At 36.5% G+C, this 23,606-nt stretch overlaps 1 protein-coding gene across 1 annotated transcript in view; it reads left to right on the forward strand.

The window, feature by feature from the left end:
- The window catches only part of LOC101846349 (DNA-directed RNA polymerase I subunit RPA2), a 36,021-nt gene that overhangs the window by 6,124 nt on the left and 6,291 nt on the right, over positions 1–23,606 (forward strand). Inside the window, exons 2-27 of the mRNA XM_005098216.3 lie at positions 1,733–1,810; positions 2,689–2,766; positions 3,558–3,632; positions 4,628–4,747; positions 5,181–5,246; positions 5,595–5,669; positions 6,188–6,286; positions 6,628–6,723; positions 7,651–7,727; positions 8,409–8,555; positions 9,033–9,086; positions 9,959–10,076; positions 10,682–10,766; positions 11,606–11,712; positions 12,187–12,322; positions 13,989–14,062; positions 14,896–15,102; positions 15,567–15,764; positions 16,446–16,553; positions 17,935–18,111; positions 19,019–19,102; positions 19,732–19,786; positions 20,604–20,694; positions 21,331–21,472; positions 22,609–22,667; positions 23,099–23,196. Of these exons, the coding sequence (XP_005098273.1) occupies positions 1,733–1,810; positions 2,689–2,766; positions 3,558–3,632; positions 4,628–4,747; positions 5,181–5,246; positions 5,595–5,669; positions 6,188–6,286; positions 6,628–6,723; positions 7,651–7,727; positions 8,409–8,555; positions 9,033–9,086; positions 9,959–10,076; positions 10,682–10,766; positions 11,606–11,712; positions 12,187–12,322; positions 13,989–14,062; positions 14,896–15,102; positions 15,567–15,764; positions 16,446–16,553; positions 17,935–18,111; positions 19,019–19,102; positions 19,732–19,786; positions 20,604–20,694; positions 21,331–21,472; positions 22,609–22,667; positions 23,099–23,196 (2,704 nt within the window). The remainder of the gene's footprint in view (positions 1–1,732; positions 1,811–2,688; positions 2,767–3,557; positions 3,633–4,627; positions 4,748–5,180; positions 5,247–5,594; positions 5,670–6,187; positions 6,287–6,627; positions 6,724–7,650; positions 7,728–8,408; positions 8,556–9,032; positions 9,087–9,958; positions 10,077–10,681; positions 10,767–11,605; positions 11,713–12,186; positions 12,323–13,988; positions 14,063–14,895; positions 15,103–15,566; positions 15,765–16,445; positions 16,554–17,934; positions 18,112–19,018; positions 19,103–19,731; positions 19,787–20,603; positions 20,695–21,330; positions 21,473–22,608; positions 22,668–23,098; positions 23,197–23,606) is intronic.

Below are 23,606 nucleotides of genomic sequence, written 5' to 3' on the forward strand. Positions count from 1 at the left end.
CCCTTTCAATCTCATAACAATAGTAAGCACTTCCAAAACAAGCGACCACCTCAACAAACATAATAGAGAAGAGACCTTACCCTCTAACCCTGTCCCAAACTTTACCCCTACCTTTACCCCCACATCCTAGCTCTAACCCTCAACAAACACAATAAAGAAGAGACCCAACCCCTAGCCATCTCCCAACCCTGACCCTAACTTTATGCCTAAAAATGGGCAAACCACTGTAATTTTGTCATGACTAGGTTGGGTGTAATCTCTGGTTCCTAATAGCATCAAGTGATTAATGAGGGTCGACTCCTAATAAAGACAAAAGATTAAGAAATCAAGTGATAGGAGTACAAAGCTGAATCATATAAATGAAAAGCGTTTTTATGGTTCTAAACATGTACGTGCTGCTTACAAATCAGAATAGCTCCCAACTAAAATGACCAAGTTTTAAAACATTTAGATCCAATAAAATCCGGTTCTTACTAGATCTAAAATCCAGATTTCACATTTGAACTACAGCAGTACTTCTAATAAAACAACAATAAACAATAATAACAACAACAACATCAGATCTAAGTTAACATAAATTGTTCATGTAATCTAATGACAGTAAAAATGGCTCCGAACACCATCTTCACATGACCGTAAAAATTACTTAGAAATATTTGATGGTTTTTGTTTGGAACTTTTTCATAAGCTTAATTGCAATATTTTTTGCCTATAAGGGAAATGACCTCGCCTCCTGTATTTCCCTTTATTTGATGTTTTGTAGAGTATTTGATTTGAGACTTTTGAAAACAATTATTATTATTGATTTGCAATTGTTTTCGTGGACATATATATGTGTGATATATGAAAAAATATATGATGACTTTGCCCCCAAAGCGGTTCGTCTGCAAAAAGGAGTGAATTAAAAATTTACTGAAGTCTGACAAAACAAGATGTTTCGCAAAGTTTTTGTCCTTGGCGCAAACTGGGCTCTTTAATTCTAAGTAACAGAAGAAGGATTTGGCTTCAACTGCAGTAGTTACCATCTGAGAAGTGGCTGCCCGTGATCTGCTGACTTTTCGCCAACATGATGAGATCTGCTCAATGAACCTGATGTTTCATTATGCACTCCCAAAAATTCCCTCTTCACTCAAGGAATGTCTCGGTTTTTGGATCGTTCATTAAACTCAAAGACTGGGTGGTGGAGGTCTTTAGTGTCCACACATGAAGAAGCTCGTCACCTTTTTCTAACTGCTCAGCACATATGGAGTCAACTTCATTTAAGACACGTTAACTGGTGTCATAAAGTTTGGAAGAAAGTGTTCTGCATACTCATAGGATAAAAGAGCCAATTTTATGTAGTGTGGATCCTTTGAATGATCGGGTCACGAACGTGATCAATGTTTACTGAAGAGAGAATGAGGAACTATATGCTTTAGATGTCAACCTTGAAGAGGGGAACTCGATGATGATGATAGGGTCACTGTCTGGAGTGCAACTGAACTCTGTCAGTATGTATCTTGGACCTGTAATCTTATCTTTCAATCATAGAATATTAGCCACAAGTCAATTCCATTTGTTACTTGGGAAATTCTTCTTTGGCTTCTAGTTTTGTGGTGTAGACTACTTTTTGTGTCCCCCTGATTCATGTTTCAACAAGATCAGTACCAGATTATTATCTTCTGCTGCATATGAGACACACACCATTGTCATGGTAATGAAAGGTTTAACAGGTGCCTTTTTTTTTACCCAGATGCTCCAAGATGTCACACGGGCTCATGTTGATTCTTTCAATTATTTCTACAATGTTGGTATCCACAAAATTGTCAAGGTAAGTGATTTAATCTTTTTTTTTTCCGCCCATAGCTTTAGCTTTGTTTATAACTTGATCTTCCTATTTTGAAAAGAGGTTTACAATGATTTTGGACAAGTTTCAAATTTTATGTCATAGCTGCCAACCAGTATGTAAAAACACTTAGTACATTCATTAGGGTCTGAGTACATTAGTACGTTTTTGTGTCCTAAAATACGTATTATCTGTTTTCTAGTTTTGCTCCTCACAGACCAGCAAATGTTTGAAGAAGAAAAATTATGAACTTTCTACACATGATTTGCAAATGTTAATATGAACGAAGACCATATAAGTCAAAATCAATTGGCGAGACCTTTGCTCAAACATTTCTGACATTGTGTGTTTCAGGTTTGGCTGGAGTAGTTTGAATTTATTGCATGCAGAAAATTTTGTGTGAAGGGTTTGGAGGTGGTTACTCGTCCAGTGCCCACCATCTTGATCTACTGTGTACATAGAGTTTTATTTTTGGTTCTGAAAAGTTGACAGCCATGTATGTCATTAGGCGGGGGGGGGGGGGGGGGGGGGGGGGGGGGGGGGGGGTTGTTATCATTAATTCAGTACTGAAATTTTTTCAGTGTTTATTTCTTTTCCTTACATGATATGAATAACTTTATATGCATTGTATTTTGTATGATATATTCTATCTTGCTGATGTAGCATTAATTCCTTATCTTCTGTCTAAGTTCTTTTGCTGTCATCGTCCATGGGGATAAGCAAGGCCTGTGTTGAGCTGTAATAAAACATTTTAAGTGGCTCTATGTTGCTCCAATATTGTAGTTTACCTCGCATGTTATGTTTTGAAATGCTTTATTTTATTATTTTTTTTCTCCATTTTACTTTCCTTTTATTCCCTGCAGCACATGGATCCAGTGGAATTTTATCTTACTGATGAACAAGAAGGACGACAGAGGCTTAAGATGAGAATTGGGATTTCTGTAAGTTATGGGAAATTGTTGTTTCCACTTTAATTAAACTTGTTTTTCCCTTGTCCATATTGGATGCCCACTTTTGTACTAAAAGGCTGATGTGTGGGTGGTTGGCGGATGCTTTGGTGTGGCTTGCTCCTTCTTTCCTATCAAACATATATCGTCCTTATCTCCCCTTCTTATTTTTTGTTTGTTACTCTCTTGTAGCATCTCTAATCTTCTGGCGCTCATATGACCTTATACAGTTGCGAGCGCCGTAAAACCTCTACTAAAAACTAGACACATTGATGTTTAATGATTTATTTTATTTTACCACTGTGTCATTATTATTTTCTTTGTTTATTAGTGAAATATTCTAGGGGTTCCAGAGTATTATTTGTACTTTTTATACCTTATATGATAGTGTTTGTTCAATTATTGTTTTTATCAAAATTTTTTCATTCTAACTCAATTCACCTTTGTTTAGTTCTGAGACTTAATCTTTTTGCGCTCAAACTCAATACCCAAGTTTTTTTATTGTTTACATTTCTAAAGATCAACTCTGAAAAAATAAAATTAATGTTAACCCTGGACATAATGAGACATGAAAATATGACAGCTACCTGCATCAAACTTTGAAGAACCGCCTATCAAGAGACCCTGCTTGTGATGATAGTGTAGTTCAGACCGAAGGGCTAGAACCCAAATGGCCGCTGGATCGGAAAAGTAAAGTAAAGTATGATAGTGTAGTTAAGACTTGCCATGGAACTTAATGAGAGACTTCCATTTTCACTGTCATGGTTTTTGATTTTGTTCCTCAGAAAGTGAACATATTTCCTCCCAGGGTCCATGTTGGAAATAAACATGCTGTGAACTCTAGGGTCTACCCTGCAGAGGTGAGATTAAACACAGGAGCAGTTATTAATAAGTTGAACCCTGGTTAAGAACTTTTTCATAGTAGTTTTATATTTGTTGTCATCACGTTACCACCATAGTTTCAAAAACAACGTTTTCCACTTTTTGCAGTCTTACCATTAATTCAAGAATTTGACCCACCTACGTTTTTAACCTTTTGCCATTAGTTTATGGGTTATATAAAAAATGATATTGATTCCATGATTTGTCATAATAATGGACAGGTACTAAGAATATTTGTTTTAAAAAAAACTACATTAGTTGCTTATGTAAGTGGCAAATGATAATTCTGCTTGTATTTTTTTTTTTCACTAATATGTAAGGCTCAAATGAAATACATCTTTTCATAATTAATGCATATAATGTGTATAGTGTAAAGCGCATAGACCTTGCTGTTGAGCGGGGGTATACGCTATATAAATACTATTTATTATTATTACTATTACTTTTCCAATGTGCCAATGTTTTGAAGCTTTTTGAAAAGTTTTCAGTGTATTTCTAGTAGTTTGTGAAACTTTTCAAGGTTTCATTAAAATGGTTCTGGCTGCTCTGTTCTAAGCTGTATAGGCCCCTTTTCCCATTCATTGTTATCTTTCTTTTGTTTTGTTATTATTTTATTTCATTTATTTATTTAATTATAAAAAAAAAAATCCCATCCTCTTTCTAGAAAGATGACCTCTATAACTGTAAAAAACTGTTTATTGGCTGTAAAGAAAAGATGAACAGATTCATTAGGTGTGTTTACGGGCTCCATACTTGTGCCAGTCTCTTAAAATACAGCTGCTGAACATTTTCTCTTTTGTAATTTGTTCCCCATTTCATGAACTTAATAAAATGTCCTCATTATATTAAAATGTTTCTTTAAATGTGTTGTCTTATGAAAAAATTGCTCTTCTGTTAATGTTAGGAATATTTTTAAAGTCTATCTACATGTGTACTGTTTAGTTTTTCACTAATGGTATCCGTGCATCCTCAGTGCCGAGAGAGAAGAACGTCCTATCTAGGGGAGGTTCAAACCATCATATCCTATTCCTTGAGCAATGGGAAATCAGGCTCAGTGGAGAAAGTTGCAGGCCAAATACCGATCATGGTAAAGGTACGGGAAAATATTTATTTTTTTGTTTTTGTTTTTTTTGCCTTCGTGGAATCTAATGGTTTGGAAAAAAAGTTGGTTTTTGTATTTCTGATTCAAATGAAAAGGTTATTTACAGTTTCAGCAAAGTGGATGCCTTTTTTGTGGTCCATAGTGATGGTGCCCTTTATTTAAAAAAAGAAATATATATATATATATATATCAGCACGCTCTTTGTTTTGTGATGATTGTGCTGCTCAAAACTACTAATTGTAGATATTTGACCTATTACTTTGTTGATAGTACTATAAACTATGCCATACACAGTAAAAGCCGACAATTTAGATTGTTTGGTTTTTTTTCCTTTTTTTGGGGGGTAGCTTGCACACTCGGTTATGACAAATAGTTTTTTTTAAACTGACTGATACTTAAAATTTGACTTTTGCTTCATTTACAGTCAGATGCTTGCAATCTTGCGAACCTCAAGCCCAGTGCACTGATCGCGCATGGGGAAGAAGAGGAGGTAAGTAACAGTGTGATTGATTGTGCTTATTTAAGTCACACAGTTGTTAATATATGGATCGGATAAAGGCATTATTTTCTGAAATGCATTAAGAAAACAACTCGCCACTGTGCTCCCCGTTCCAGGAAAATAAATGTTATAGTATATAACTGTTCTTTCAGAAAATACTGTAAGATATCTATATCGCCTGCTTAGAGTAAGACGCCACAATATTCTTTTTTGAAAGGTGATGTAAAAGTCTTACACTGAGCAGTCAATATGTTTTTGATGTATCTTGAGAATTCCAGTTCTTATGTATTTATATTTGATATTTGACTACAGATTTCAATTTTTTTTTCTTTTTCAAAGGAAATGGGTGGCTATTTTATCATTGGAGGAAATGAAAAAGTCATTCGTCTTCTCATTCAACAAAGAAGAAACTATGTAAGTATCGCATTCTTGTTGTAAACACTGCCTCGTATATAATTATATTATTATATTTGTGGCCTTTTTTTTTTTTTAACCGATGTTTATTTTACTTAATGAGCTTATGGCTGTATTATGCAAGTGTTACTCCAGGCATACGTAGCTGGTTCTCTTAGGTTTGGTTTGTAGGGTAAGCCTAAAAATGGTTACCCATTTGGTATATATTTTGAGTCTTGCATCCTCTACAGAGAGCAGCTTTGATGTAGTCGGGAATTATGTAGGCTGCATTGAGAGTCTTGTGTTAAAGCTGCTTCACCGGGAAAAGTGGTCAAACTATTAAAGTTCAATTATGTTGCAACCTGTCTAATACAGATGGTATTTTATGCCTGTCCTTTATTTTTAAAGTTTGATGCCAGTTGTTGTCAGTTAGCTCTTTGCATCTTTTTTTTACCTTGTGTGTTTATTTTTAAGTTCTTAAATCACCCAAAAGTGTTTGTTGAGAATTGTGTAAAACTCCACTCTTCTTTATTCCTCAGCCCTTGTGCCTTTGTCGGTCCTCATGGAAGAAGCGAGGTCCAGAGTACACAGAATATGGTATCTCTATACGCTGCGTCCAGGAAGACCAGACTTCAAATGTACGAGCCGTTTACTTGAATAAATAAATGTTCATTTTTTTTTTTCAAAGAATAATTTACCTATAAATCATAATCGCCTGTGATACATGTTTGCTAACACTATACGCTGAATTTTTTAAAAGAATTACTTTTCAAAGGAAGAATAGATATGATTAAAGAAAATGTAGCGATGTATTCAATAATTTGTATGTTGTGAGAATTAGATGCATTTTTATGGTAATCCGAGGTAGTTTTGCCTTTGATGTGATTATACAATAGCTTATCAAAAGACTTTTTTTTTTTTGGTTTCTATCTTTGCACTACTAGTATATTAATATATGGCCATTTTTTTCCATTCACAGACGCTCACACTTCACTATTTGCAAGGGGGATCTGCAAAATTGGCCTTTGGTCTCAACAAAGAAGTATTTTTTGTACCAATTGTTCTTGTATTGAAGGTAACATCAGTGAAGCTAAGAAACTCTTTCTTTTGTTTTCTCTCGCTCGCTTTTTAATTTCCTGTGGAGTATATGCCACTAACGTTTCTCTCAAAAGCTGTATATTGTGCTTTTCATCTTTATCTGTGCAAGTTATGATGTTTCTTAGTATCTGTCTCCTCTCTCTGTCATTTTGTTCCTTAACACTTTGCCATCACAAGGCTCAAATTGTAAAAACTCTTGCCATCAAAGGCAAAGGCATTTTGGGGAAAATCCAAAGAAACTGAGTGGTAAACTTCGCCGATCTGTGAGATGAGGCGGCAAAGTGTTAAGCCATGGGGTACCCTGGGGATTCTATTTCAGCTTCTTTTTTTTTCTCCGAAAGAAAGTAACGTAAAGGCTGAATGTACCTCTATTTCACATTTGGTGGTGTTGAAAGCTTTGTTTACAATTCTGACAATTTTCTGTTACCCATGACTGTTTCAGACTGCATGTCAGTAATGCCATAGCAAAATCTAATCAGGTGTGTCATTGAGGTACTCTTGCTTCATGGAGGTAAATTCAAAAGGGGGTGTGGCCTCTGGCCTGCAGACTGTCTGAAACTAAAACAGTGTGTTTTGTTTGTTAATTTGACTTTTTCTGGTCTTTTCTTTGTGTCTGACCGCTTGTGATAGCCCATCTTGGCTTTTTTATAATGCATTTGTTGAATATTGTTATTTGACCTGCCGACAAATATTTTCCAGATACCTTCCAGCTTTTCACAATATTGTTGTAGAGAAATACAAACTACTTGTGTATTTATGATTTTGTCTCTTGTATTGGGTTTGTAATGTAAGCAGGTTATCTTCCTCTAATGTACATGACCTTCTTTGCTGAGGATGAGTGGGTATTAGGATTTGCTGGACAGGTTATTTAGTGAAACCTGTTGTAACTTGATTATTTCCATAGGGTCTCCTGGATGTGACAGACAAGTACATTTATGACGAGCTGACAAGGGGCAAAGAAAATGACACATTCTACAAAGGGTAAGAATCGCATCTCTTATGGAGATCAGTTACGGGTCTACTTTTGTCAGTTGCAGCCTTTTTAAAGTTTTAGATTAATGTGGACCATACTATAAATTTCCTGATACTGTTTTGATCCAATTCACAGTTACAGTAGAAGAATGATAATCACAGATACTGTGTGTCAAAAATGGTAACAAATTTATGATTATGTGGTTTTATGTCTCACTGGCACCTAATAAAGTAAGAGCATTTTTGTCTTTATTTGCGCTGCCAAGAGCGAAATGCCCGCAGCCTTAAGGGATTTGAAAACAACAACAACATTGTCTTTATTTAGTTAGATTTGGAAGACATTGGGCTGTTTTTTCTCCTGCTTCCTTGTTTGGCAATATTCTATTCTATATATTTTTTTGGGTAAATCATAAGTTTGTTTTATTTTGACAAATAAATCTTTTTTACACGCTGATCAGTTAGCTGGTTCTTACTTTTCAATCTTATAGAGTTTAGTTATAAAATATATGTTGTTGCAAGACAGTATTGATTATTATTTCTTTGTAGTTCCTCTCTTTTCTCCAAGCTCCTTTTGGTCCAGAGATGGCTTTTGCAACTATGATTCTATGGTTTGTATCCTGTGTCATGTAGTTTGTCTTTTATGTTGTTGTTATGAATTGTTTGAAATAAGTGACCTGACTGGATCCACAGCTGTGTGATTTTCATGTTGAGACAAGTCATGTCCGAGAGGCTGTTCTCCCAGGCTGCTGTGCTGAAATTCATCGGGGAAAAGTTCCGGGTCAAGCTGTCCTTGCCTGAGTGGTACTCTGATGAGGAGTGTGGCAGATACCTGTTCAAGTGAGTTGGGGTGTAGGGAAAAAACCATTCTAGAAGATTTGTCATCATTTCACAGTTACAGGGCTCTTTTCTTTTATTATGCCATTCCTGCCTTTTGAATGAGCTTAATTTTGTCTGTGATAGCGTAATACAATTTGAGTCAATTACGATCTAATACTGTTTACCTGCGTTCACTTCCTTGGGACTCGTGTGGTAAATTAGCATGAACTGACCTACCTAGGGAGTTATCGTGAAGTTGTGTTGGCTTATGATCCACAACTTTTACTTTAAAGTTTTAATGTAGATTCAATTTTTTAAAATGTAAAATAGATTATACTTTCAACACTACAACAGTAAGATTATTTTTCCTGTAACCTGTTGATTATGACACATTGAATCTTTGTTGTGGTCACTTAGGGGGTGCTAAATTTTTGTCTAAGGGATCCAATACCATTCCTCACTTGCATGACTGATATGTGTGTTTCAACCCTTTTTCAGGAGGAGCATTGCGATCCATTTAGACAAAGATGTTGACAAGTTTAACTTATTAGTGTAAGTATTTTGAAAATATGTCTATGACTCATTTTAGTGAACAAATTTTGGTTGTTATATGGATTGTTATTAAGATTTTTCTCTTTTTGACATCACTGTGAATGGGGCACTATACCCAGCACCGGAAAGTGACCATATGGCTTGCGTTTGTCTTGAAACTCTTAAAATCTTGAATTTTATTTTAAAATCAACGAGACTGTGCCACTGACTGAAGTGTCTAGGCCATTCCTAAAGGGGGGACATTAACATTATGAGTTCTTATGCACAGTAGAATTGTAATTGTAAATGGGCTGATTCATCAATGTCATGCTCATAACTGTGCCTGACCTGCAACAGGGAACTGCTTCTTTTTCTTTCGTAATCCTTACTATCTTCATTTTTTCCTTCTATTTCTTTTTTATGTATGTCACACTCTTGTGACCCGCTATTTCCGAGGTGCCTTGAAAGTCGAAGCAGACTTTGTGCTGTTGACGCTAGAGAGGTGAGCAGAGTAAGTCTGATTCCCTCTAAGGACTTCTCTGTTGACATCCACCCCTTGACGCTCATATGATCTTATGCAGTTGCGAGTGCGGTAAAGCCTCTACTAAAACAAAGATAAAAAATCAAGGTGTTTTAAATACAAACAGTTAAAACGTGAATTCACATTAAAAATTTTGCTGCAGATCTTCTAATCTGTTTCGATGAGAACAGGGGGGATTTGAAAGTACATGATTAGATATTGGTTGTTTATTTTGTTTCCCAAAGATATGTTTCTGTGATAAAGCCTTGAAAGGAGAGATGCTTGAAAAGGAATGTACTGTGTAGTATATTGTATAGTTGATTGCTCATGAGATACAATATATGTATTATTGTGTGGTTGTTATTGATTTCAGGTATATGACCAGAAAACTGTTTGCTTTTGTGAATGGAGAGTGTGCTGCTGAGAATCCAGACAACCCAATGTTTCAAGAAGTACTGTTGCCTGGTCATTTACTGCAGATGGTGTTGAAGGTAATCTAAAGCTAGTCATGACATTAAAAATGCCTCTCATATTTTGTTTTTTGGACCAGGCCACTGCAAACTCTTCATTCTTTCACGATCAGATTTTTATTTCTCTGATTTATTTGTTCAATTATGTGGGAGTGCAGACCACAAACAAAGGTTGTCCGTTTACTTCTAGGCCCGGGACTATCATTATCACCTATCTTGGGGAGTTTGATGAGGTGTCCTTTCTAGCCTGGTGGGAATTCTTTATCCAAGATCTTCTCAAAAAGTGGATGGAGGATGTCAACTGTTGTCCCGTTATCAGCTTTTTGTTCACCTGCAGTGATGTAGTCAGGTCCAGTTGGTTTTCCTTTTTGAAGATGAGAAAATAAAATAAAAAGATGTTCAGTGTAAATTTTTACCTGCTTTGTCTGTACGTCTCTTAATATTGCAAGTACTGAGCATGGTTTTGCAAGGAAAACAGATGTCTGATTATAGAAATTGCTCTCTGTGGAATTAAAAAAAAATTATTTATTTACTACACACATGAAAAGTATTGAGTTGTTTGAATGGGCTGATTAATGACTAGGTTTCTAGTTGCTTACTGAGAGGATGCCACTTATTCTTTTCAGGAAAAACTGGAAGGTGTCTTGCTTATGAGTAAAAAGATGTTTCAGGAAAAGATCAAGAGAAAGAAAGATGCCTTTCAAACTCCGGGTATGATACTTACACAAATTGTCTCTCTGCTTTATTCTTTCAACTTTATGTACAGTAAAGTCCTGTATGTATGTTACAGCAAAGTACTACAGTGCCTTGAGATATGAGCGCACTGACATACAACATTTTAGAGATATGAGCCTGTGTTAGGCTCCTTTTTATTATTTTTTTTTTTTTAGATGGACAGCTAAATTTTTAGATGTGAGTAAAGTTCAATGATTTAAAAATCAGCTTTGATGAAAAGGAAGTTTAGAAAGGGCAGAACAATTTTGTTGAAACCTTTTTTTAAAAAAATGCAGTAATTACATCATTCTTCAATATCATAAACTAGATAGCAGTTGTTAGGTAAGCTCTTGTTGTCTTTCTCTCTTTGTCCTCTGCCATGTGGTCTATGACTCATCTAAACTTCATGGTTTAGTACAGTTTGTTTTTGTTTCTAATTTGTTTTTTGTCTTATATTTTTTGTGTAGGCACATATTTTTGCTTGTAAGAAATCCACAAGTACAAAAATTGGGGTGAGTTTAAGGCAAATTAGGGTGATTTTTTTAGGCAAACTAGGGTGATTTTTAAGAGGCTTAGGGTAGATTGGAAAAATTATATAAATTCAACGGGGGTAACTGCCAAAAACGTATCATATGCTTTCGTTGAAGAAGGAAAAACGAGTAATGCATTATCATTGTCTGAGGCCGTAATATTAACAGCATGAATGTGCATGGTCCTTGTGCAAGCAATTACTCCTGAATGTGTTTCGCCAAAGGGCATAAAAGTTGAGATTATATGTTGAAATAGTTTTTGTTTAAAACCTGTTTTTACTCCTGCATAATGTGTTTGTCTTGCAGCTGATATAAGACAGGTCATTCTGAGTTCTCCACTGATCACAAGAGCCATGGAGTATTTGCTGGCCACTGGAAATCTCATCTCAAAGACAGGACTTGGACTTATGCAGGTGAGAGTGTGCTTACCTTGTACATTTTGTCCCTCTTACTCGCTCAGCCTCACTGCTCATTATGTGTCATCAATTTTTATCCGTCAAACTCACTGTCTTCTTTATTTTCCCTCATCTGGAGCATGTCTGTCTTTGTTTTATAGTATTCGTAGAATGTCTTTTTGATAAGTCGGTGAGGATAGGGAAGTTGATTACTGTGGGTGTCTTTAAAAAAAAAAGAGACCAATTTAAAGGGCAAAAACTCAACCAATCTCAACAAAATTCTAAGAAATATAATTCAAGCAAGGGGGTATCAAATTTTTCAAGGTAAAGAAAGTTAATCTGCGTGTTCAAGAAATATGAGGATTTAAAAATGTTGGTTCTGTATATTCCTATTATTTTTTCCCTTGACTATATTATGACAGTTGTTGTCACAGTTCTTCTCCTTGCTCCACCCTTAAATTCACAAAATGTTTCTGTCTCTTTGTGTTACAGACCAGTGGATTTGCTGTGATTGCAGACAAGCTGAACTTCTATCGTTACATCTCCCACTTCCGGGCTGTGCATCGTGGTTCGTTCTTCACTGAGATGAGGACTACTTCCGTGAGAAAGCTGCTGCCAGAAGCTTGGGGTTTGTCTCTGCCAGTTTTATTCCACGTTATTTTTGTTTGTTTGTTTTATTTTGTTCTTTATAGTAAATGAACTCAAGATGGTATGGCGCCCTTTCAAAGGTGAAGAGGTTATAGTCGTGACTGGGTGTCAGACCAAGGGGAAATTTTCCCAGAAGGACAAAATAGATTTTGCCTCATTACTCTTGTTTGAAGTTTTAACTTTTGTTGTTGGTCAATATACCTCCATGTCACAGTGGTTGTTGGTCTACCGTTTGTACTGCCATTTGCAATATTAATCGTACTTCTATAAGAATGTATATTTTTGAAAGTAAGGGTTTAATGTGTAACTTAACTTTTACTTTACCTTTTTTCCTTCTGCTTGTAAAGATGGATATCTCGGGGGAAAATTGTTGTCTATTAACTCACCCACTACCTCAAAGTAGCTCCGACATCGTGATACCACACCCACAACCCCTATGGTTTTGCACTTTGGAATTTTTTTTTCACGTTAAAACCCCACTGTTTGCGGTACTGATACGTCTTTTACTTAGCACATTCAATTATCTTTCTTTAGAAAAAAAACCGAAGCCGAAATCGGACGAGCGCAAGTTGAGTTATTGACTTTTACGACAACCGCCATTAGAACTGAATTTACCTTTACGTTTCCCACAATGGCAGATCACTTGTCTTTGACAGTTTTCGAACGATAGGGACTCAGAAACCAATGAATTTGTCGAAGATTGTTATGACGAACTGGTTGAGGAAGTTATTGATCCTTCTTACGAACCACCAAAGTAGGCAAAGAAGAATAACGTTTAGTGGGGCCTGCAAAACTTAGATCTAGGGTTGCAGTAGTGGGGAAGGGCGTGAGTAAGAAAGGCAAAGGGAAAGTAGTTTTTTGACCAATTTTTGAAAACTTGTGGAAAAAAAAGTAACAATAAAACAAAGCTGTTATTTCATCATGGCATTCTTTATTATGTTCAAAAACAATTTTCTAAATTTCAAGTCTCTATGTTAATTAGCAAAAGCACAGTGATTAAAAAAAATTACCCTTAAAAAGGCTGGTACACAGGGAATAGCGACCCCGAAAATGGCTGGCAGTGGGTGAGTTAACTGTGCGACAATTGGCTTTGGGGCCCCTACAAGTCATGGCATGAAAGGATCATTTTGTATAAAAGAAAATTCTCTTATCTGTGAACTTGTTGAACAATATTTATTGTCCTGAGAACTGGTTTGGGTTTTTCAGGAAAACAAAAATGTTTATTGTGGTTACTCTCCCTATATCGTAGTAGCTGCTTAGGTTGCCTTCAAAAATAGTTCTAGACAAAGAGCACGGGTGTACAAATGGTAACCTTGCTAAAATCTTTTTTAAAAGAAAGGGAAAAGCGTCATTTTTGTTAACATTTGAAATAGGAAGATCTTGCGCACTATGAAGATGGAAAATGGAATGGCGTAGGCCAGTCCCTCACCATGAAAAAAAAAATTACTAGAAATTTTTTGTTTAGTAGGTGGTGCCAGGTTTGCAACAAGAAAAGGGAAAATGTTGTTTGTTTCTGTGAATAAGTATTTGTCAAAGAGAACAATCATAGAAGGGGAAGGTGGGAAAGCTGTTTCTGCTTTAAGTCCCATGTGTTTGTCTTTGGTACTGAGAGTAATGCCGTTCTTGTTCTATACTATTTATTGCAGGTTTCCTGTGTCCTGTGCACACTCCTGATGGAACGCCTTGTGGTTTACTCAATCACTTGACAGCTGGTTGCAAGGTAAATTTTGGTTTCTTTTTATTTGTAAGTGTCAAGTTATTTTCTGTGGCCATGGGATAAATCATCCCATTTTTTCTTTGTGTATAACAACAAAGTGAAATGCTGATTGATTCAGCTGGGAGGTACTGGTTATGGAGAATGGGAGGGGCATAGGGAGTGCCAGGGAGGTTTCCTTTGCTCTACGTCTGCAGGTTATTTTTCTCTGCTGGGTTATTTAATATTTTTTAAAACTTTAAGTGAACAGGTATTTAAGGATGCCATTGGTAGGTCTTATTTCTTAACTTTCCTCATTTCATTTGTGTCTCTCTCTTTGTCTCTTTTCCCCATTACTATGATCGTTATTGTCTTGATCTGCCTATCTTTATTAAAAGTATTGTTATTGTGTTGGACCTGTTTCTAACTTGACACAATTATCTCACAGTCAAAAGTTTGTTTCAGTTTTAGAATATAAATTTATTTTGTTCATGCTAAGTACCATTTCTGACTTAAAATGTTGTTGCTGTTTTTCAAGATTAATAGTAATGTCATGATTGGCATGGGTGAGCTCTTTTTGAGTCTTCGAGATTAAGATGATCTGAATGTATACCAACTGAAACACAACCTCAGTTCTGACGTGTTGATGACTGGAGAAACTTGCTGCTCTTCTATGGTAGTACTTTTTGCTATAAATTCTATTTGCTATTCATTTTTTCAGGAGGATATAGGAGTAATTTCCTGTGCCATATTTGTTCCTTGAGTATTTATAGTTGTCTGTCTCAACTAGACTGAATGTCCTCCTGGCTGGAGATGTTCAGAGGTATGACTTTTCCGAAAAATACGTTACTCTATTTCAGGTTGTGAATATTGAGTTTCCATTAGAGAAACTTAATCACATTTTGACGGAGCTGGGTATGTGTCCTGTGTCCTCACCAAACCCCTGGTCACCCTCAGACTGTTATACTGTCCTGCTGGATGGAAGAATTATGGGGTACATCAATGCCTGGTCAGCGGACACATTTATCTCTACTCTGAGAGTTCTCAAAGTCAAGGGCAGAGGAGAGGTAGGTGTTATTAGGGTTTGTCTCAGGGTGTGCTTACAGTGCTTCTCTTAATATGACTTTAATCTGTGGATTAACTTCAGTTTGGATGTTGTTATTGTTACAAAATCACTCGTGTGTTAATGAGGTTTTTTTCTCACGCTGAATGACACCTGTTCTCAGTACATAATTCATGTTCTGTCTCTATTCTTAATGAAAGGTGCTGAAAATCTGTCCTCTATCTCTATTTCTTGACTGTGGTTTGATTTGTCAGTTTTTTTCTTTCATGTGCTAATTGTCATTCCATATTTATGTTTCCATTAAAGTTTTAGAAAAGAAAACAAAAATATGATAATGGAATTTTGTTTCATGCACATTTTTAGTTTCTATAAAGAATTCTTTGTCTCTTTTTTAATATTGTTTTTACTGTAACAATTCTCATTTTCTTGGTCAGTTCTTGTGACAAATACCGGTACTTTGTCTTGCAGGTGCCCTTTACTCTTGAAATCTGCCTTGTGACCCACTCGGAAGTTGCCAGTCAGTATCCTGGAGTGTACTTGTTCTCCTCTGTGGCTCGGATGGTTCGACCTGTGCTCAACGTCAATGCAAATGCTGTTGAGATGATTGGTTCCTTTGAGCAGGTGTACCTGGATGTGGCCGTGAATCAGGATGAAGCTTATGATGGGGTATGAATTGCATATTTTTCTCAAGTCATGTCCCTGTCTTCTGATTACTTACTTGCCTGCTGTCTTATTTCATCTTTCGCAGTTTGTTTATTTGTTTATATCCTCCTGCCGTTCCCATAGGGCACAACTCCCATGTTAATGTGTGCTTCTCTAACAAAGAAAAACAGACTGTGTTGTGTAAGCTGGTATTTCTTCTTCATATTTGCTCTGTCCTCTGATTAGCTCTTCCTTGTCAAGAAAAGAAACTTATCTTCTTACTCCACAGTGGAGGGCCGGCCTTTACTCACATAAACAGTGTGCCCTGAGGAGTACATTTTACACTATTGTCCTCACACCACCCAGTTATATCCTGTGTTAGGTGCATGGGACAGTTGTGTATAGCTTTTTTTTTTCAAATCCTTCTGTACAGTGCTCCATTCATGTAGCAATGAATGAAAATGGTTCTCTCGGGTACTTGACTTCATGTGTGTAGCACGTTTTTGACCTATACGATTGAGCACATTTTTGTACCCCTTTGACTAGCAACCTTTCGAGGAAGAAGTGGCATATTCACAGCTCCATTTCTATCTCAAACAGGAATAAGCTCTCAATTTGTGTCTTGGAAAAACGCTCAAAAGAATGTTACTTTTTTTTTTTTTTAACCTTATTCTGACTCTGCTGTTTTGTTCCCCTCCTGTACAGGTGACCACCCACCAGGAGCTTAGTGAGCAGCATATGCTGAGTATTCTGGCCAACATGACACCCTTCTCAGACTTCAACCAGAGTCCACGTAACATGTATCAGTGTCAGGTAAGAGAGGAGCTTCCTAAAATCTGCTCCGTCCGTGTATCATTTTCTTCTTGTTTGTTACATGGCTTTTCTGTTCGGGAAAATTCCATTGGCCAGCTTTGTTTCAAATTGGTCTGTTGACTGAGTCTTGTGAAGCAAAGAAAGAGGCTCTCTAACTCCACAATGTAGGTTTGGGTGGTTGGTGGTTGCTATGGTGTGTGGTTTGCTCCTTTCCTATCAAGTGTCTGTCGTCCTTATCTCTCTCCTTCTTTTTCGTTACTCTCTTGTAGCCCCTCTAATCTTTGGCACTTATATGACCTTATTGCAAATGATGAAAAACACTAAAAACAGTGTAGGTTCCACCATTACCCATACAAACGCTGTGCTCGGTTTTCCTAGGCGGATGTCGGTATGTGCTTGGAGTCTGTCAGGGGTGGTGGAGTCTCCAGCAGTACCTCCTATGGGATGTAGACTTTGAATGTAGAAGGAGATGTTTGGAATACCATTGGACGTCATCTCTGACACATAGCTTTAACTGATTAGTTAAATTTTTGTTACCCCTTTCTTTTCTGGTGCCCTTTGGCAGTTCAAAAAAGGTCACTGTTGTCTCAAATGAACACTGAGTGTGGATTTGAGCAGTTTATATAATTATGTTATAGTCCATCTTTATGTATGGCAGCTTTGCCTCTCCGGAGGGGTTTTTCCCGCTATGTAGTGGGCCCTCTTTTGCATCTGATGTGAAACCCGATAGTCACTAAATTGGTCATTAATAAATCAAAACAAATGAACCTATTTTGATAGTTCTTCATCTAAAGAAGGAACTCCCGGTTAAAGAGACTCATTTTCAGCAATTGCTGAAAATAAACATGTTGAAGTTGTTGTAAACGAATGTGCCCAAACTGCTGCCAAGCGGCTCACCGGCACTGCCGTTCTGACCGCGAGCCGCTAGGACCAGTTTGCCGGATGTAAGGAGTTGAACAGTTACGCTTTTGCCCTCTGTCCATCTATTGAATAATATGTACTGTGTATATTTTTTCCCCAACATTTACAAAAAATAGTGATATTTGGTAATCACAATTAACTTGATCTTGAGACGTGTATTTACTAATGTCCTGTCTTGTTGTGCATGTGCGTGAGTGCACCTAAGCTTTGTAACATCTACTGCCATTGTAAACTACCAAGACAAATTTCTCCCTGTGAGATGAATAAAGATTGTCATTGTCATTGTAAGAGTCTTTTTAAAGGCTGCCCCTCTTTGGTCATCGCTACTACCTGAAAAAAGCTCTCAGAATAATGACCTTACCACGGAAAAGGGTAAGATGGCCAGCACTGTCTCAGCTCTGTGATATCATGAAGATTCATGCCTTATGTATCAAGATCCTTCTTTGTTCATCATTGTCAGATGGGAAAGCAGACGATGGGTACTCCCCTGCACGCATACCCTCACCGCTCAGACAACAAACTGTACAGGCTGCAGACTCCCCAGAGTCCTTTGGTCCGACCAAAGATGTACGACGCGTACAAGTTTGATGAGTACCCACTGGGCACCAACACTGTTGTGGCTGTCATATCATACACTGTAAGTATCCTCAAAGAAAATTCTCTTTCAAATCAAGACATAAGAACAAAAAAAATAAATAAAATAACCCAACCTTAAACAAAGACGAGACCAATTGGAATTCGACTACCTATGTCACATTGTCACTCAGGTGAGAATTTCATTTTGAAGAGACCAAAATATAATGTCTCAAAAATCATTTCCAGAGAACCAAAAGAAACCATGTTAAAGTTTACTCATATACTATCTCTCACATTTGATACTTGTATTTCCCATAAAGAAAACTTTCTCTGTTGCTAACATAGCTACAAACTTCCCATTTGAAACAAGACAGGCCTAGTGAGGGTACTATGACGTAGGTTTCAAGGAGAAAATGTTGGTGCTCAAGTCAAGATAGTTTGGTCCCCTGCCTGTGGGGCAACATTAATTAATTCACATTTAAAGTTTTGGAAGAATTTTAACAGTATGTGAGCACAATTTCAAAAGTGTGTGTTCTTTTATTCAGTTCATTTTCTGTGAGATTGATCATTCTTTTTGAATTGTTTTTTTTTTTTTAGACATGTTATTTTTTTTTCTACCTATTATTTAAGAGAGTTTATAAATCTCATTTATAACAAGGTGTGTGTCTGTGAGTGTGTGTGTGTGTGTGTGTTTGTCTTCTTGAATGTACACTTGCATGTGTATGTGTTTGTGAAGATTGTGTGTTATGTAGAACTCACTTCAAGGCATAAGCAACTGTCATTTATTACAGCTGCTTAAATATTGTATTTTGTCAGATTTTGGATACTGATTAATTTTGGAAGTTCTTTTTTGTGATTTGGCCTTATTGATTTAAAACTCTTATGCGATTTGATTTTTGGAAGCCGTATCACATGGGAATTTTTTGAATGGTGAGTGAGTGTATTTGATGGATATTTTATTTTCCTAGGGGTATGACATGGAAGATGCAATGATCCTGAACAAGTCGTCCTATGAAAGAGGCTTTGGCCATGGTTCCATCGTCAAATCTGATGTAAGTTAGGTTTTTCTATTAGTGTCAGACTTTGGACCATTGCAGCTTGAAAGGCTTTATGGAAATAACTGGATTTTTAAAAGTGTTATCAATGTTAAAAAAATAACAATACTTTTGAATGTGTGATTGTATGCATGACTTCTTTGATATAAAATACAATACTTTAATTTTTTGGGAATTTTTTAAAAGTGTGATTAGTGTGCCCCATTTCATATTCTATTGCTACCCTTTTTCTCTTTTTGTAGGGTTAGAATCTAGAAATATGTGAAAGGGGAACTTTCAAATGTCATGCTGACAGGGTCCTGTCCTCTCTATATTGTTCAGAATGAAAATTGAGAAATGATGACCCTGCAATTATTGGGAGTGCCTTTTGTCAAGAAATTCCCAGAATTCTTCTTGAATGTTAAATTCGTTAGACTTTGTTTCTTTTTTGTATACAGTTTTTATCTCCTAGTTTATATGTTGTGTCAGATATATTTTTATTTATATTTAGGAAGTTTCAGAAGTTATCTGCTGTATGGGTGGTACCTGGAAGAAGTTATTCCATGGTGCAGTGGGAAATTATTTCAAACTGTTTGCTGTAAAAAGTTGCTCATTGTTTATAGAAAATTTTGTTTCTGTTACAACAGGTGGTTGATTTGAGAGAGCGGAGCAGTGAGCATGGACGCCATTCTTTTGTCTTTAGTGAGTCTTTTGTGTTATCTTGTTAAACCAGAAACGGGATTGGCAACTGTATTGTTCTTTTTGTTCTTTTTTTTTTGGAAAGGAGGGAAGAGGTCGCTGCTTATTTTGGCCCCCAAGAGTTAACACATTTTTTGTCTTTGCAGTGTTAACATTTTGAATATTGTTTGCTCGGAGAGTAACCTTGACACCTGGTTCCAGGCAACTTATATATTAGAAACCACAGCCTAATCATTTCTTACTCAAAGACCATCCTGAATGACCTATTGTCTAAGACCAATAGTACAGATATTGTTTTACAATTTTTAAGTATATTTTTTAATATAGTGTAAAGCGCATAGAGCCTGCTGTTGAGCGGGGATATGCGCTATACAAATGCTATCTATTATTATTATTATTATTATTATTAAGTGAACTCTGGTTCTCTAGCCACTTAATTATCAGTCAAAAGAATTAATGATTCTATAGTCCCTAGACTTCTCATTTTACAGCAAAACAATAGAGTTATTGCACTGTCCCTAGACTCTTGAAGGGAATACTTCTAGTCTCCCTACTTCAAGGCTTGTTGCTAGTTGAATCCTTTAGACGGAAACACATAGATAGATCATAATTACGTACAAATGAGAGATCAGAGCGCCTTGTCGTTTCTGTGCAAGAAAAGTGAATAATTTTTTCACTGTGAATGTGAAAAACATGAGTTTTTCCTTTTTCTTGTGTCATTGACAATGTGAGGAATTTGGACCTCGATTTGTTTACCTGATTGCTCGACTGAATAAACTTAAGTTCAGTTTATGCTTCAATGTTCGTTTGGTTTCAACAGGCTGCATCCCCAGTGAAAAAACTGGAAGTCTTGATGTAGATGGACTGCCCCATGTTGGAGCCAAGCTTACAGATGGAACCCCTTACTACTGGTACAGATTCCTTTGTCACCTTTTCTGAAACAATTCTTCAGTTATTGAAATTTCTTTTTAGCCTCAAAATCATTTAACTAAAGCAGATAAGCATTTCACTGTGTCACTGTTATGCAGTGCTCAGTAAATTAGGGGTATGCTTTTAGTGCGACCATATGCAGATTGCAAGCTTTTGTATGTTGTAGTTTTTTTTATGCAATAGCTACTTGGATTGTAGTAAGTTGTATGCATTATGTGTTCTTTGACATGGATGCTGTACTTGCTTAGTAAAATCACATTGTATGGTAATCTGTGAAATGAAAGTAAAGATGTATATTTTGTGCGAAATTCCATGTTTTCCATACTTTAAGGTTTCGTAGTGTTTGAATGTAAAATGAAATGATGCTATATTTAGCCAACTTTTGTGACAGTTTCGCAAGGCAAAGTAAAGTAAAGTTCCCTATTGTGGAATGATTGATCTAATAGGCTACATCCAAGGCCACAGTGTGGTTACTGCTGTCTTACAGGAACAGGGAACAGCAGGTTATGATCATCACGATGCGTGAAGACGTTGAGGGTTATACTTTACTTTTATCACCTCCTAAACACTTGCAACTTGCAGCTGTTGGTGATATTGTTTTCACCGTCTGTTTTCAGCTTCAAGAATATCCACACAGGAGAGTACAGGACAGTGAACTACCGAGGTCTGGAGGATGCCACAGTCGAGCAGATCAAAGTTCTAGGCGATGACCTGGGCACTGGGGAACTCAACTGTGTCTGCTTTGTGTTGAGAGTGGCGGTAAGTGTGTCAAGTCAAGTCATTATAACAGTGGTTGTTATACTCAAACGGTGTGAGTGGCAAGAAGTAGGTCTACTCCTTTTTTATTGTAAAGTCTTTGCTAAGGTCAGTCTTGGGTCCTCAAAAAAAAAAAAATCGCCATGCTCTATCAACTCATTTGAGTTTGATCTATTTTTAGTCAAACAGACATGAGTTTTTATCCACTTCCAAAGTGACAGGTATTTGCTTCACTTCAAAGAGCTCTATTGCAATGCTGAGGAGACTCTGGCTAAAAAAGAATCTCATAAAACTTCACCAAACTTGCAATAAAATGAATGAAGTGTTTTAAATGCTGGTTCGCCATTTCTTGTAGCTTGTACCCGAATAACACTAGAGATATTGATTGACAATGCTCTTTCCAGAAGTACATAGGATTTGGCTACTGGATGTGCAGTGGATCACATGTATTCTCTCAAAATTTATAAAGGGAAAATTTGTTTGCATGCTGAAAAATTGTAAAGAAAGCTGTCTCAAAGTTAGAGCATAACACCATTGATATATAATTTCACGTTTTTAAACATATAAAAAAAACTGTTGTCAGGATCATGTTTTCACTTCAGTGCTTATTTGTGGTTGTGAGATCAAATATCTTGTTATTGTGAATACGAATTACTTTGCTCCATCTGAAGTGGTGATCTTTATTTTGTAGGGGTATTGTTGAAGTTGTCGACTCTTGTCATGTGAGTAACATTTGTGATCTATTTTACCTCATAATTTTAATAAAAGATACAGCTTTATGACCATTGTGCTTTGCATTTGGAGCTGAACATTCTACCTCCAAAAGTTAGGGGTCTTGAGCTCTCATGCATTCATTGCCTATGTCTAGCCAAAACACTGGACATACAGTTGCAACACATGCCAGGGAGGTGGTATTTACTTTTCTGCAGTCAGAATTCAGATGTATAATTCTGAGAATAGGAAAAGCGCATTGTTATCCTAAGAGCATGACAAATATTCTGATAGCACTTCTCTGTGCTGGTTCACACGTTGATGACATGATGTTGTAATTTTGGAGTTCTCTTTTTCTCATTTTTCTCACAATCAACCTGTATAGTTCCTTTTAGTTGTATGGTGAGCTTTTGTTTCTTGTTCTTCAGAGAAACCCAACTATTGGAGATAAATTTTCCAGCAGACATGGACAGAAAGGAATCTGCAGGTAAATTCTTAATCTTCAGCTTTAGAGGCCATGACACGCTTCATATTTCTGTTGTATCGAGAGGATGTGTTAAAAAGAATGATGAGGTGTGCTTGGTGATTTTTATTCTTTTCGATTTGAAGGGTTCCTTTTGTACAGTGTTCTTTCCTTAATTAAGCCTGATTTTGATGCACACATATTTTTGTATGGGCTTCTTTTTTGTCATGTGAAATAGCTTTTTGCTAATAGAAGTATTAAATAGGCAATGAAAAACAAAGGAGATATTGTTTATTTACAAGTCAAGCAGTGCATAGATGTAACCATAGTTGCTAAGGTGTGTTCTGGAACTTTTAAAAAAAAGTAAAGAGGTATTAGAAGCTAAATTTACACAACCTTTTTAAAAAAAATTCAATTTCCTGTGATTATTTCTTACTTTTTGTCCATTCTTGCAGTATGTTGTGGCCAGCGGTGGACATGCCTTTCACAGAAAGTGGCATGGTTCCAGACATCATATTCAACCCTCACGGTTTCCCATCTCGTATGACCATTGGTATGTTTGATGAAATTTTAAAGTTCCATATGTGTTTCTAATAGCGACTTGTATAAAGCAGGAAGATTGAAGATGAATAAAGCTGATTTGGATGAAACACGGAAGGGGGAATGTCTATTGTTTTTGCTTCACAGAATGGAAAAAAAATTCATGAATGTTGTCTTATTCATCTTCGAGGTCTGGGCCTGGGGCTTATGTTTTGGGTTTTGTAAATACCATTCAACATTGGATGTGACTTTCCTCATCAAGAAGCAGGGGACAGGGATTCTAGAGGGCATTAACTTTTGGATAAAAAAAAAAAAGACTTTATGAACCCGTCTCTTTTTACCCCATTGGAAATTTGAAGTTGGTAAACAAGGAATATGTAGGCTAAGTTTGAATTGACAATAAGATTTAACAAAATCGCTAAT

This window comes from Aplysia californica, unplaced genomic scaffold (genome assembly GCF_000002075.1).
Source record: "Aplysia californica isolate F4 #8 unplaced genomic scaffold, AplCal3.0 scaffold00175, whole genome shotgun sequence".
In the NCBI taxonomy this organism is placed as follows: domain Eukaryota; kingdom Metazoa; phylum Mollusca; class Gastropoda; order Aplysiida; family Aplysiidae; genus Aplysia; species Aplysia californica.